This window comes from Somniosus microcephalus, chromosome 4 (genome assembly GCF_052327205.1).
Source record: "Somniosus microcephalus isolate GS21.2 chromosome 4, FLI_Smic_1.0, whole genome shotgun sequence".
NCBI classification, from domain to species: domain Eukaryota; kingdom Metazoa; phylum Chordata; class Chondrichthyes; order Squaliformes; family Somniosidae; genus Somniosus; species Somniosus microcephalus.
In genome coordinates, this window is record NC_140990.1 from 216,176,775 (window position 1) to 216,192,181 (window position 15,407).

Consider the following 15,407-nt stretch of genomic DNA (forward strand, 5'->3'; position numbering starts at 1 on the left):
CTTTGGACCCGGTTGGCCGGGCGGCAGTCGAAGGCCTTTCGCTCTGGACTCCCGTGTCCGAGAGCCCGGCGGGTGAAATAGGGCGGCCGCCATTTTGTGCGGTCGGCGGGAGAGAGAGAGAGAGAGAGAGAGGGAGAGAGAGAGAGAGAGAGAGAGGGAAAGAGAGAGAGGGAAGGAGAGAGAGAACCGCCGCTCCTCCGGTCGATGTGTTGCGGGCCGACCCCTGATGAGCGCCCGATCCGCGGAGCCGGAGCCCTCGCCGCTGCTCCCCTGCTCGCTGTCTCTCGGGCCGCGTGGTTCTTTGTTTTCCCGCGCAGCCGGCCAGAGAGAAGAAAAACAAAAGAGGTGAAGAGAGACGTGACTGAGTGAACGATCTAATTTAAAGCAGCCTCTCCCCCGATAAAAGGTTAGAGCCGGAGGGAGATTTTGCGGGTGAAGAAGGGCGGCCGCCAGCGCTTGAGGCCCGGCTGGTCTCTAATGGCCGCCGCTCAGCTCCCGCTCGGCAGTTTGAAGGATTAGGCCCCGCCCACAAACGCCCCCAATTGGTCAACCATCACGTCACTCAACGCTAATGAGCGGTAGGATTGGTCAACCGCTAATGAGCGGATTTTTGAACGTTTTTTGTATACTGTCGGAACAATTTTTGTCTGACCCAAAAGTAAATATGCCTATGACACTCCCCTGATCATCAGCTTTCTTTTGCTATAACGTATGTGTAGGTACGCTCTATAACTTTTGAGTGTATAGCGGACAGACAGACAGACATACTGCTTTGTCAAATATTTTAACCTGGATTTGGTGATACTGAGAAACTGTGGCAAATGTCATGTGATTGAATGACACATGATCAAATTAAATCTCCAGGAATAAATCAAACCAGAGTTGGCAACCCTACATTCACCTGATCTGTTAATTTGAATCAATACAATTTTTCAGCTTGCCACAGGTCACGAATTACTGTTAATGTTATTTATATTGAATTGTTGAGCTTTGCTGATAATGAAGACTTGTTGATTGCTTTAACCAATGGAGACCTTATCAATATGGCGGGCTGAAGGGGAGACCGTGCTACTCTGACGACATCACGTCGAATTACATCACTGCGCGTCCTTGCGAAGCCAACCTAACGTGCTCACTGATCGTCCGGCCGCACGTCTCTAGTTGTGATTGGAGGAGCCTGGGTGCGTCTCGGTTGATTGACACCATCCTCCGCCAGTCAGATGACTCCCCCCCCCCCCGCCCCGCCCGCTGGCAGCAAGCTAGGTGGCGCCGGCTGAGTCGGGAGCGCGGCGATGGCTGGCGGGAGGATGCAGTGGTTGCCTGCAATATGGCAGGGCTTTCTATTGGCTTTTGTGGGTCTCGGAATATGGGACGTGTTGTTTGTGTATGAAGAGAACAAGTGCAGCATGACCTACATGTTCGAGTACCCAGAATATCTTGTAAGTTGCTCCAGCCCCGGCAGCCGAATTGAAGTGCCTGGAGAGCCCCAGTCTCTGCAGAGAATAAACCTGCCAGTAGTTCCTAGCCTGACAGTGCAACAGGCCACTGGGGTCTTGCCTATACAAGTTTGCTCTGTACGAGCTGTTTTGCCAAGTTTTTTTTATTATTTTGCTAACATTTTAAGAGACGGGATTCCAATAAACTTTCTATTTTAATGGTTCTATTTTTAGACTACATGAAATTCAGTTTTACCTGTGTCTGATTGGCACCTGACCATTTTTTCTCGCACTATTCGAGGATAGTCTCTTCCACACTGCCATTGTGCAATGCTCTGCACTTAAAATCATTGAAATATATAGCATAGGAGGCCATTTGGCCCATCATGCTGGTTTGGCTCCCATTTCTTTGCTCTTTCTCATACTTGTTTAAATTTATCTTCTGGAAGCTATTGTCGTTTCTGCTTGCACCGTTGCTTCCTTGTAGGGCTTCTCATATCCCAACAGCCCTCTATTTAAAACAAAATATTCTCCCATCTTTTCATCGTGATACATTTCTGCTCTTTAGTTACTAAAACCCCTCAATTTTGAACACTTGTATCAGCTGGCATCTTAACCTTTGTTCCAATGAAATTAGGCCAGTTTTTCTCTCTTGCTCACAATGAAAGCCTCTCAACCCTAATATTTTAGTGAACCTCTTCCATGTCATCTCCATGGCGTTAACACCCTAAAGTAATATGCTCTGAATTGGACCCAGTTCTTCCTCTGGTCTAGCCAATTATTTCTGTAGATTTAGCCTCACTTCTTTGCATTTGTACTCTGTTTATTTACAGCCAAATTGAGTTGTCCTCCCACATTTAAATATGCTGTATCTGAACCAATAAGTCTTTGATAAAATTGCCTCCTTTTGCTAAGCCTAAAACTAGGTTGAGGTGTGATCACAACTTGAGTTCTGATGATTGCCTTGCTGCTGACGAACATGCCTCCAAATTATAAGACACAGAAGAAAATGACCTAATTTATAAATCAGATTTATCTATCTTCACTTCACTCAAAAACAAGATTGTTTGGTCGAAAACAAGAGTGGCAATTCCAGTCCGAAATCGAAGTCTATTTTAACTTTTTCCCCATCTTCCCCTGCCACCCCCCCCCCCGGCCACCAAAAAAAAATCTTTGAATCAACATGCTAGACCTCAGTTTCTCCAGTGCAGCAGATGCATTTATATGTGACTTAATTTTTTTTAATACAAGACAAGTTAATGTATATAGTACAAAAACAAACTATCAGTGGTCCATTCAGTTGGTGTTCATAATTAGTGATTGCGTGCCCTCTTTGTTCTTACTCATGCACTCACTTCATTTGAACTTGAAGGGCAAAACTTGGCAGTGGAAGCAGGACCTTAAATGACAATGTAGTGCAAATGATGCAGGTACACTCTTGTGTAGTATTTTTTTCAAAGAATGTTCATGCCTATAAAATTGTTTAGGGCTTCTACTTGGTTTTTGATTCAGCTGAGCCCCTCAGTTGTGTTATAGCTTTCTAACCCTCCCAAAGCAGCTGTAATTCAACATTTACTTTCAAAAAGGGTTTGTTAAAGTGAAAATTAAGGTATTGAAAATAAGAGTGAAGCACAGACAGAGGGGTTGGTTTAAGAATATAAAGCAGAGTCAGAGTAAATAGATTGGAAAAAATGTAGCTGATGGTGTGCCTAGTGATTGTGTCGGGCCATCTCTTAATGATTTAGTCAGGGATTCAGAGGGAAAACCGTTGCAATTTGATTACCGTACCAAGTTTGGGATCATGTGTTAAAGGGCTTTGTCAGATTTGTGTCAAGTGCAGTTCAACACATATACAAATGAAATGATATGTTCTGGGATAAATAAAAACAATGGACGTGAATGCTAAATGATAAAATTCTCAGTGGAGTGGAGTAACAGAGAGCTCTAGAGGTGCAGATCTTTAAAAACAGGAAATACAGATGTGAAAAAGGCAGGTGGGATTCTGGATTTACATATAATGACTGAATATAAAAGTAAGGAGATGATTATGAATCTGCACAAGACATTAGTAGATCACAGTTGGAGTACTGTGTATGGTTGTGGGTACCCATGATATAAAGGATATTGAAGGCATTAAAAGCTGCAGTGTAGATTCACTAGGCTATTGGGATGAGAAGCTATGGTTACAATGAGACACTTGGCAGGGGGAAACTATTTCTGTATTCAGTGGAGCTGAGAAGGTTAACGGGAATACAAGAGTTCAAAATATTGAAAAGGTTTGAGATGGCAAAACTGATTATTCCCATTGAGTGGCAAATTGATAAGGCTTAAATTTAGGACAAGCACCAAATAGGGGGAGTTTAAAAGAATTTTTAACCAGCGCTATGTATTGAAGCCAAGTCAATCACAATCTTTGAGAGGGAATGAGATAAATACTTGAAGGAGGATAGAAAGAAGCACAACACAAGGTTAAGGGAAGTGGGGTTAGCACATCTGATGTGCAGCTAACAATCGGCTCGGGCACAATTGGCCAAATAACCTGTGCTGGTATACAACAACAACTTGCATTTATATAGTGCCTTTAATGTAATAAAACATCCCAAGGCTTTTCCCAGGAGTGTTATCAAACAAAATTTGACACTGAGCCACCATAAGATATTAGGGCAGATGACCAAAAGCTGGGTCAAAGAGGTAGGTTTTAAGGAGCGTCTAAAAGAGGAACTAGAAGCTGAGAGGTTTAGGGAGGGAATTCCAGAGCTTATGACCTAGGCAGCTGAAGGCATGGCCGCCAATGGTGGAGCGATTAAAATCGGGGATGCTCAAGAGGCCAGGATTGGAGGAACATAGAGATCTCGTAGGGCTGGAGGAGGTTACAGAGCTAGGGAGGGGCGAGGCCATGCAGGGATTTGAAAACAAGGATGAGAATTTTTAAATTGAGGCATTGCTTAACTGGGAGCCAATGTAGTTAGGTCAGCAAGCACAGGAGTGATGGGTGAATGGGACTTGTTCATGATTCATCCAATTCATATAAAGTATAGGTTACTCTTGATTTAACTTTGCTTAATTCAAATTTTCTGATGTAATTTACATGTTTTGAACACTAAATTTCTACTTATTTACTTGTTAATTCAAATTACTGGCTAATTCAAATTTTAGTGCAAAAATGATTGAATTAGCAGGAGTGCATTATTGTTTAATTGCTGGTTAAAGCTAGATACACTGTCTATTTTATTGGTAAAAAGTTCTTGGTTAGTGGTGAAATCTAGAATTTTCTGCATCAGTGTGTTTGAAGTTCATATTACTGTAACAGATTGGACGTTGAGTGCATTTTCTATTCTCGGCAATGTACAGAAAACATTACTGCAGATTTGAATTATGGACTTGCTGCGGGTCCTATCACTGTGCCCCATCTTGCATGGTGAAAGAGGTTGATTTTACATTGTCTATTTAAAAAATTTAAAGATTTGTTTAGATATTCTATGTACATGTGAGGATTAAGTTCATTTAAAAAAAACTGCAGGCTCCTTTTAAGCCTACCATTTGGTGTGGTTTTTCAAACAGTGAAATATTATACCTATAACATTATATCAGAAATCGTATAAACATTTGCATTTCCAATCTCTTACCTGTTTTGATCTACCTCATATGCTGGTTAAAGATGGGCTTCAATACAAAGTTTACTTAACAAAACCTAAGAAATAAGAGCAGGAGTAGGCCATACGGCCCCTCGAGCCTGCTCCGCCATTCAATAAGATCATGGCTGATCATCGACCTCAACTCCACTTTCCCGCCCAATCTCAGTTCTCTGTTTAATACTATATTTTTGTTTCTACAGTTGGCCTAGGATCCCCAAGAACAATGGTCAGAGTTTCCGGTTCTTGTTGCTGAAAGTGTGGTCTATGTGGATAGCTGGTGAAGATGGGGTCAGGCTTGCTTGTGATGGTGCCCATAATTCACTGACACTATACATGTGAGCACTTAAAAATGGCTGGTACTGGAGGCCTTGTGCTGCTCTGAGTTATTGCCTTCAACAGAGGCTGGGTATGGGTACAAGCAATCCTCACATCTGCTTACTGTCACCAGACTACCCATTTATAAACTAAATTCATTTTAACATTCCCTATTTATGACCTAACTTTTTGACACCTTGCAGCTTTCCAGTAATGCAGAAAAAATTTTGTATTCAATTTCTGATTATGGGCATGTTGCGTTTACTCTAGTTATTAAATCAGTTGATCCCTAAACTGTTGGTTATTTGCATCGTTGTGAAATTGTGTATTGCATATGTTTATATGGACAAGGCAAAAATGTGAACACTTCATTTTGAAGTAATTGTAGTTTTATGAAACATAAAACTTGTTATAAAGGGGTTAATAAAGATTTTTTTTTCTCTGTTCTCTGTGAGCAGAAAATCAAGCTTTCAAGGAAGCTTTCCAGTAAGTACCCAAGTTATGGCCTGTATCTTTATGGAGAGGGAGACTCTGAAGCACACAAGGATCTAAAAGCTACAGGAATCCCTATTCTGTTTCTTCCTGGAAATGCTGGGAGTTACAGACAAGGTACATTTTTAAAGAAAAACTTGTTTTCTTTCTCATCCCTGTGCATAATGACTGCACAGTCTGATCTTCAAGAAAGTTTGACAAAGTAGGTGAATGGCACAGAGTGTAAACACAACTTTTAATATGTGTACATTAAAGAGTCTTGTAAATGGGTCAGAATAATCTAGTTAGAAACTCAGTTTTATTTGTTTCATCTGAATTCTTACTAATCCTTTTTATTTTGGTCTTGTATTTTAGTTCGTTCCCTGGGCTCTGTTGCATTGAGGAAAGCGGAGAACATACATAACAAATTCCACTTTGATTTTTTTAGCATTGATTTTAATGAGGAGCTTGTTGCACTTTACGGTGGAAGCCTTGAAAAGCAAACCAAGTTTGTACATGCATGTATAAAGGTCATTCTTAAACTTTACAAGGTAAGATTGGAGCAAGATATATCCTTTCAAAATACTTTACTGATGAGGTACTAAACTATGTTGGCATTACTCATCCTGGAACTTATTTCAAACTTGGCTCTTACTCAAACTCCTGTAGATCATAGAATTGTACAGCACAGAAACAGGCCATTTGGACTATCGAGTCCTTGTGGCTGTTTTTCTCCACGTGAGCCCACCTGGTCTAGTCTCACTCTCCTGCGCACATCCCATACTATCTAATATGTAATTTTCAAGCAACTGCCTACTTCCCTTTAAAAAGGATTTATAGACTCTGCTTCAGCTATGGTTTATGGCAGAAAATTCAAATCCTAACCACTCTATCAGATATGATGAGGGTAAAATTGGTCAACGGCAGTGGTGTAAAACAGGCTGATAGTGAATCAACGTTGACTTCCATTGAAAAAAAAATTGATCGCTGTGTAAATTGGGCTGCTGATTTGCTATAAACCCGTTTTGCAATACTGGCTTTGACCAATTTTGCCCCCAATTTTTTTTTCTAACTTTTCCTTTAATTTTTTTTGTGATTATCTTAAATTTATGCACTTTTGCTGCTATCTTATTGACCAGTGGAAACAATCTGTCACTGTCAGAATGCTTCATAATCTTGAAGACCTCTATCAGTTCAGCTTTTTCTTTTTGTTCTTGAGATGTGGGCAGTGCTGGCGAGGCAGCATTTATTACCCATCCCTAGTTGCACTGAGGGCATTAAGAGTTGAGCATGTTGCGTGGGGCTGGAGTCGGGTGTTAACCAGACGAAGTCGGGGTGACAGGTAACCTTCCCTGAAAAACATTAGTGAAACACTTAGGTTTTTACGATGGTTTGGCAGCTTTCATGGTCAAATTATCAGATTTATTGAGTTGAAGTTCACAACTTCCTATTTTAGGATTTGAATGCACAAAAAGCCCTAACATCTCATTTTCTTCTCATGACTATTACCTCTCACTCCTGGTATCATCCTAGTGAATCTACACTGCACCTTTTCCATTGCTTTTATATTCTTTCTATACTGTGGAGGCCAAAATTATACACAATGCTCCAACTGCAATCTAAGATCTTGTACTAGTTCAGCATTACCAGCTTGCTTTTGTATTCCATTGCTCTAGATACAAAACTAATGATTCTGTTTGCCTGTTTTATGGCCTTATTTACTTGTGCTCCTACCGTTACTAACTTGCATATCTTTACACCAATGCCCCTCTAACTCCATTTGGAAATTTACCATTTAAGATGTATTTCCTTTTCCTACTTTCCCAAAATGTATTACTTCACATTTTACTGCATTAAACGGCATCTGCCACCTATCTGTCCACCCTGCTAGCCTATTTATGTACTGCAGCCTTTTAACAATCCTTGTTACAATTTGAAATTTGCTGTAATCAGGAAATGTCATTATTCTTCCCGCAATTCCCACGTCTGGATCATTTATTTATAAAGTAAACAAGAGTGGCTGCAACACTGATCCAGTGGAATACCAAACCACATCTTTTCAGTAGAAGAAATATATTTTCAACCTAGCCCTTTGCTTTCTGCCAGCCAACTGTCTCTCTATCCATGTGGTCACATTCCTCATAGTGCCATATGGCTCATGTGTGCTGCGTTATCGAATGCCTTTTGAAAATCCATAAAAACTGCATTTTCATTATCTCGTTTTCTGCAAAAGGTTCTATTAAAACATTTCAGCTATTTTAAGCAATATAAAGCTAAATATAGTTAACTTCATCAACAAATATATCCTCTCATGTATATTATTTGATTGTAAAATTGTTTTTCAGTTTTTGCTTTGTATGGTAATTTTCAGTTCACACAACATGCAGTGTATTGATCATAACCAGGAGGTAGAATTGTAACTGTACTGGTGGATAAGATGAACCCCCTCTTCTCTCCGCCCTGCCACAAGATTTGCAGGTCATAAAACCTGCATGAAGGCATGCTACAGTTTGTGATAAAACCTAAAGGTTCAGTAAGTTAACTATTGCTTCTTCTGCAGAAACCCTTCATTACACAATATCACTATATTTGATTTTTGAAATAGGTTGTCAATCCAACTTGCCAGCCAGTTCCTATTTAAATTTGAACCCCACAATTAAAAAGTAATACGATAGCAAAATACTGCAGATGCTGGAAATCCGAAATAACAACAGAAAATGCTGGAAAAACTCAGCAGGCCAGGCAACATCCATGGAGAGAAAATAGAGTCAATGTTTCGGGGCAGACCCTTTGTCAAGACTGGAAAAGCACAGGAAATGAAATAGATTAAGAGGCCAGGCTGGGAGAGAACAAAAGAGAAGTGAAGAGACATTAAGAGGTATTCAAAACGAGACGAGATAGTGATAGGACTAGTGGAGACAAAAGACGGCTCTAGATTAGGCGTGAAATGCGCTGGCAGAATGGGAGACAGCTGCCATGTGGGAGAGAAAAAAAGGGGGGAGGGGAAAGGGCCAAAACAAATGTGTGGATAAAAAATAAGTAAAAATGTAATGGGGGCCGAGGTTATGATCTGAAATTGTTGAACTTGATATTGAGTCCGGAAGGCTGTAAAGTGCCTAATCGGAAGATGAGGTGCTGTTCCTCGAGCTTGCGCTGAGCTTCCGTGGAACAATGCAAGAGGCCGAGGATGATGAGGTCTGAGTGGGAATGGGGCGGTAAATTTAAATGACAGGCGACCGGAAGCTCAGGGCCATCCTTATGGACTGAACGGAGGTGTTCTGCAAAGCGGTCACCCAATTTGCGTTTGGTCTCCCCAATATAGAGACCACATCATGAGCAGCGAATACAGTATACTAGATTGCAAGAAGTACATTTAAAAATTAAAAAGTAATGTTGACCATTGTTTTCAGATTTAAAAAAAAATGTTTTTATTTTCTATGTCCATCCTCAAACATACAATCCCTATGATCCTTCCTGCTTGGGAAGATCCAGCCTTTGTCGAAATGCTGGAAGCATGCTTGAGTGATGTGGACAGGAATTGTTTCTTCAGTTTTCCTTTTGTCTCCCTCCCTCTAATGAAGCTGAGACTCGCTTCCCTTGCTGTAAAACTTTAGGGAAAATTCTGAGTGGGACATAGGAACAAAAGAACTGGAATAGACCTTTCAGCCCCTCAAGCTTGTTCTGCCATTCAATTAAAATATGGCTGATCTGTACCTCAGCTCCATTTATCTGCCTTTGATCTATATCCATCGATCTTGTCTTGAAAATTTGAGTATGAGATTTGAACTCAGTGTCCACGTGACTTACTTTTATGATCATATCATAAGCATCATGGAATCCTTATACATGTCAGGGTCCCACAAAATGTCCAAGCAATTTTATGATCCAGTTGTGTTAAATAACTTTTGTTGATCTTTTGCAGTAAAATTTAAGATGACGTGGTATATAAGATGGAAACCTATACTTCCACATTTGATACTTTACACCATTGGGAACATCCTTCCTGCATCTAGTCTGTCTAGTCCTGTTAGAATTTTATAAGTTTCAATGAGATCCCCTCTCATTCTTCGAAACTCTAGCGAATATAAGCCCAATCGACCCAATCTCTCCTCATACATCATTACTGCCATCCCAGGTATCAGTCTGGTGAATTTTTGCTGCACTCCCTCCATGGCAAGAACATCCTTCCTCAGATAAGGCGACCAAAACTGCACACAATACTCAAGATGTGGTCTCACCAAGGCCCTGTGCAACTGCAGCAAGACATCCTTGCTCCTGTACTTGAATCCACTCGCTATGAAGGCCAACATACCATTTGCCGCCTTAACCGCCTGCTGCATCTGCATGCTTACCTTCAGCGACTGGTGCACAAGGACACCCAGGTCTCGTTGCACTTCCCCTTTTCCCAATCTATTGCCGTTCAGATAATAATCTGCCTTCCTGTTTTTGCCACCAAAGTGGATAACCTTGCAATTATCCACATTATACTGCATCTGCCATGCATCTGCCCAATCACCCAACCTGTTCAAATCATACTGGAGTTTCTCTGCATCCTCCTCACAGCGCACACACCCACCCAGCTTTGTGTTGTCTGCAAACTTGGAGATATTACATCTAGTTTCTTCGTCTAGATCATTAATATATATTGTGAATAGCTGGGGTCCTTGTACCGATTCCTGCGGTACCCCACAAGTCACTGCCTGCCACTCGGAAAAAGACCCGTTTATTCCAACTCTTTGCTTCCTGTCTGCCAACCAGTTCTCTATCCAAGTCAGTACCTTACCCCCAATTCCATGTTCTTTAACTTTGCATGCTAATCTCTTATGCGGGACCTTATCGAAAGCCTTCTGAATGTCCAAATACACCACATCCACTGGTTCTCCCTTATCCTACCAGTTACTTCCAGTAGATTACATAGAAAATAGGAGCAGGAGTAGGCCATTCAGCCCCTCGAGACGGCTCTGCCATTCAGGGAGATCATGGCTGATCATACCTTTTGTAAATCCATGTTGACTTTGTCCGATCCTGTCACTGTTTTCCAAGTGCTCTGCTATTACATCTTTTATAATGGACTCTAGCATTTTCCCCACTACCGATGTCAGGCTTACCGGCCTATAATTCCCCGTTTTCTCTCTACCACCTTTTTAAAATAGTGGGGTTACATTAGCTATCCTCCAATCTATGGGAACTGTGCCAGAGTCTATAGAATTTTGGAAGATGTCCAGCAATGCATCTACTATTTCTAGGGCCACTTCCTTAAGTACCCTAGGATGTAGATTATCAGGCCCTGGAGATTTATCGGCCTTCTATCCCATCAATTTCCCTAACGCCATATCCCTACAAATACTGATTTCATTCAGTTCCTCCCTCTCATTAGACCCTATGTTTCCTGACATCTCTGGGAGGTTATTTGTGTCCTCCTTTGTGAAGACAGAACCAAAGTATGTATTTAATTGGTCAGCCATTTCTTTGTTCCCCATTATAAATTCCCCTGATTCTGACTGCAAGGGACCTACGCTTGACTTCACATATCTATAGAAGCTTTTACAGTCAGTTTTTATGTTCCCTGAAAGCTTACTCTCATACTCTTATTTCCCCCCTCTTAATTAATCCCTTTGTCCTCCTTTGCTGAATCCTAAACTGCTCCCAATCCTCAGGTTTGCTGCTTTTTCTGGCCAATTTATATGTCCTCTCCTTGGATCTTATGCGATCCCTAATTTCTCTTGTTAGCCACGGTTGCGCCACCTTTTTTGTTTTATTTTTATGCCAGACAGGGATGAACAAATTCTGTAGTTCATCCATACAATCTTTAAATGTTTGCCATTGCCTATCCACCGTCAACCCTTTAAGTAATGTTCCCCAATTCATCCTAGCCAAACTCGTGCCTCATACCATCGTAGTTTCCTTTTTTAAATTCAGGACCCTAGCCTCTGAGTCAACTACTTCACGCTCCATCTTAATGAAGAATTCTATCATATAATGATCGCTCCTCCCCAAGGGGCCTTGCACAACAAGATTGCTAATGAATCCTTTCTCATTACATAATACCCAGTCTAGGATGGCCTGATCTCCAGTTGGTTCCTCGACATATTGGTCCAGGAAACCATCCCGTATACACTCTAGGAATTCCTCCTCCACAGTATTGTTACTAAATTGGTTAGCCCAATCTATACGTAGATTAAAATCACCCATGATAACTGCTGTGCCCTTATTGCACGCATCTCTAATTTCCCGTTTAATGCCATCCCCAACCTCAGCATTATTGTTTGGGGGTCTGTATACAACTCCCACTAACGTTTCTTGCCCCTTGGTATTTCTCAGCTCTACCCATACAGATTCCACATCATCGCTAATATCCTTCCTTACTATTGTGCTAATCTCTTTAACCAGCAATGCTACCCCACCTCCTTTTCCTTTTTGCCTGTCCTTCCTGAATATTGGCCCAGAAATTCCGTTCGCAGGCCTCCCGCGGGCGGAGGGCTGCGATCTGGAAAAATCTGCACCTGGACCGGAGGCCTCCCGGGAGGCGCAGAGTTCCGTTGCTGGGCCCCTCCAAACTGCCGGTGCGCAGGGCCCACATATCCCAGAGGCGCAGGCGGTTCGCAGCATCCCTGGGATCACCTGGGCCATGGGGAGTCAATCAGAGAAGGGAATCTCCATTCATACCTTTGACAGGAAGACCTGTCAAATATATGAATAGAGATCACCCCCAAAAACATAATGGGCCAGAAATTGGTGAACGGGGCTTGCCGCGCGTGCAAGCCCCGTATATGCACTTACCCCGCGCTACTGCCGATCAGCTCCAGGGACGCCTGGACTTGGTGTTTGAAAAAGAAGAATCCCGGGCAGCGTATGACGTCACGCCGCCCAGGAGTGCAGCCAGCGCGAAGCCAGGAGCGTGCAGTGCAAGTGAGACACGCCCCTTGAGGTCTCAGTTTCACTGGACACGCCCCCAATGTTTCTGTCAAGCTGCTAAGCATTTTTACATGCAAAGCAGCAGTTTAAATAGGTTTTTGGAAGTTTTTTGAAGATTTTGGTAACTTTTATAAACTTTTTAAAATGTTTACATTATTTTGAGTAATCTGAAGTAGTTTTAAAGAGAATTAAAGCAATTTAAAGACTTTTAAAAGCCCTAAAAGAATTTTTTTAATTCCATTTATTTATTTAGCAATGTCGTCGTCATACGTGTCTTCACACTGTTCCCTTTGGGGAACTGTATGAAGTGGTGGAAGGATTTATGGCCATGATTAACGCTCATTCCGTGACCGTAACCATCTTTGAACCAGCCATTAGGGCGGTTAGTCCTATGGCGGGAGGGTTTTACGGGCTCCCACAAGCTATACAAGGAGGGGGGGCCACCCACACCCACGGACGCAAATATCCCACTGGATGTCAACCCAGAATTTAGAGCCGGAGCTCCGACTCCACTTGCCGGGACTGTCTGGAGCGGGGTTCGAAACCCTACCCTGATCTGGCCCAGCGGCGGGGATCCTACCGCTATGACAAAGGCCCAATCCGATTAGCAACGTGAAATGGCAGCATAGGGCTCCAGTCACGGGGAGGGAAAAGGCGCAGGAAACGTATGGGTGTCACCTTTTGTGCGGAGTGGGCCTTTTGCGTAGCAGTAAGCATCCCCGCCGCTGGGCCAGAAGGAGTAGGGTTTTGAACCCCACTCCAGACAGTCCCGGCAAGTGGAGTCGGAGCTCCAACTTTAAATTCTGGGTGGACATCCAGCGGGATACTTGCGTCCGTGGGTGTTGGTGGCCCCCCCCCCCCCCTCAGATGGGTTGTGGGAGCCCGTAAAACCCTCCCGCCATAGGACTAACCACCCTAATGGCTGGTTCAAAGATGGTTATGGTCACGGAATGAGCGTTAATCACGGCCATAAATCCTTCCACCACTTCATACAGTTCCCCAAAGGGAACAGTGTGAGGATACGTACGATGATGACCTCTTGCGCAATGCACCTCCTTGGACCCTCAGTCGCAGATGCGAGGGGGCAAGTCGTGCAATTGTTAAATTTTTCATTTTACTGACATGTAAAATGTTGGCCCAGTAATTCCCTTCCAAATGCGCGAGTACGGTCGGGGTACTTACGCATCTGGCCGGATGAAATGCCGGTTTTCAGCATGCACAGTGCATGTGGGGAAAACCGGCATTTCCTGTCCTCTGAACGAAGGGGTTCAGAGGCAGAACGCGTGCGACTGCACAGGCAGCGCGTGCGCAGTATAATTCGCCGCTTTCATTAATGCTTTCAGTGAGGTCAAGTCATTACAACTTACACATGAAAAAAGCATGGGTACAGTTGCTCCAGAGGCTGCGGAGGAAGATACTTATTATCGTGGAGCTTCTGAAAGTATGTATGTCTGTATATATTCCTTTGCGTGTTATGTATATATTCCTTTACTTGTGTATGAATGTATTATTTAATTATGACTTTCAGAGAAAGTAACTTATTGGAAAATCATAATTAAAAACATACATTCATACACATTAGTAAAGGAATATAAAACATACATACATATACGTAAAGGAATATATGTGGACATACATACATAACTCATTCTCACGTTCTATTCACACAGCCACAATTGCTCCTTCTACCTACCGCTCAAAAAAAAAATTTTAACTTTAAAACTTACTTAAAATTTCTTAAAATAACTTCCCTCCCTTTCCCAAACAAAAATATTGCATTTCAGAAGCTCCACGATAAAATATATCTTCCTCCGCAGCCAATGAACAACTTTACACTTGCTTTTTTCAAGTGTAACTTCTAAGGACTTACCCTCACTGAATCCATCATTGAAAGCCACAAAGTTCACTGCGCAAGCGCTGCCTGTGCAGTCGCACGCGCTGTGAATAGACCTCGGGTCTGGAAATGCCGGCGTTCCCCGCATGCGCTGTTCCTGCTGAACGCCGGCATTTCCAACGGCCAAATGCGTGAGTACCCCGACCGTACTCACGCTTCTGGCCGCGAATTTCTGGCCCAATAAAACTTTAAACAAATTTTTAAATTTTTTTTAAAAAAATCACATTTTTAAAATGACTTTAAATTACATAAATTAAGTATTTTAAGTAATTTTATTTTTTGAAAAATTAAAGTTTTTAACGGGGCTAAAAATAAACTTACCTTTAAAGTATTTTTAAATGATAAATCAGTGGATTTTTAAAAAACTTTTTTCAACTCTTATCCTGGTAAAAGCAGGCCATGTGCCTGCTTTTACCAGGCGCAGGGATGTAAGTGTTTTCTGCAGGCGGAGGGTCTCCAAAAAACGGAACACTCCACCTGCAGAGGCCCTGCTCCAGTGCAGCCGGAGGATCTGTCAAGAGCTTTCTTGACAGATCGGAAATGCCGGTTTCCAGCGCATGCGCAGTGCATGCCTAAAACCAGCATTTCCGTTGGCCCTACGGGTGAGTACACAGCGCGTACCCGCCCGTAGGGACCAGAATTTCTGCCTCATTGAATACCCCTGGTTGTTGAATTCCCAGCCTTGGTCACCCTGGAGGCATGTCTCCGTAATCCCAATTATATCATATTCGTTTACATCTA

At 42.4% G+C, this 15,407-nt stretch overlaps 1 protein-coding gene across 2 annotated transcripts in view; it reads left to right on the forward strand.

Moving 5' to 3' along the window:
• Positions 1-1,227: 1,227 nt before the first annotated feature.
• pgap1 (post-GPI attachment to proteins inositol deacylase 1) overlaps positions 1,228-15,407 on the forward strand; it is a 184,058-nt gene continuing 169,878 nt past the window's right edge. The window contains exons 1-3 of one of the 2 annotated variants that reach the window (XM_085985823.1): positions 1,228-1,439; positions 5,845-5,995; positions 6,233-6,408. In XM_085985823.1, the coding sequence (XP_085841949.1) occupies positions 1,293-1,439; positions 5,845-5,995; positions 6,233-6,408 (474 nt within the window). In that variant the 5' untranslated portion in view covers positions 1,228-1,292. The remainder of the gene's footprint in view (positions 1,440-5,844; positions 5,996-6,232; positions 6,409-15,407) is intronic. The other variant, XM_085985822.1, reaches the window with a different exon arrangement.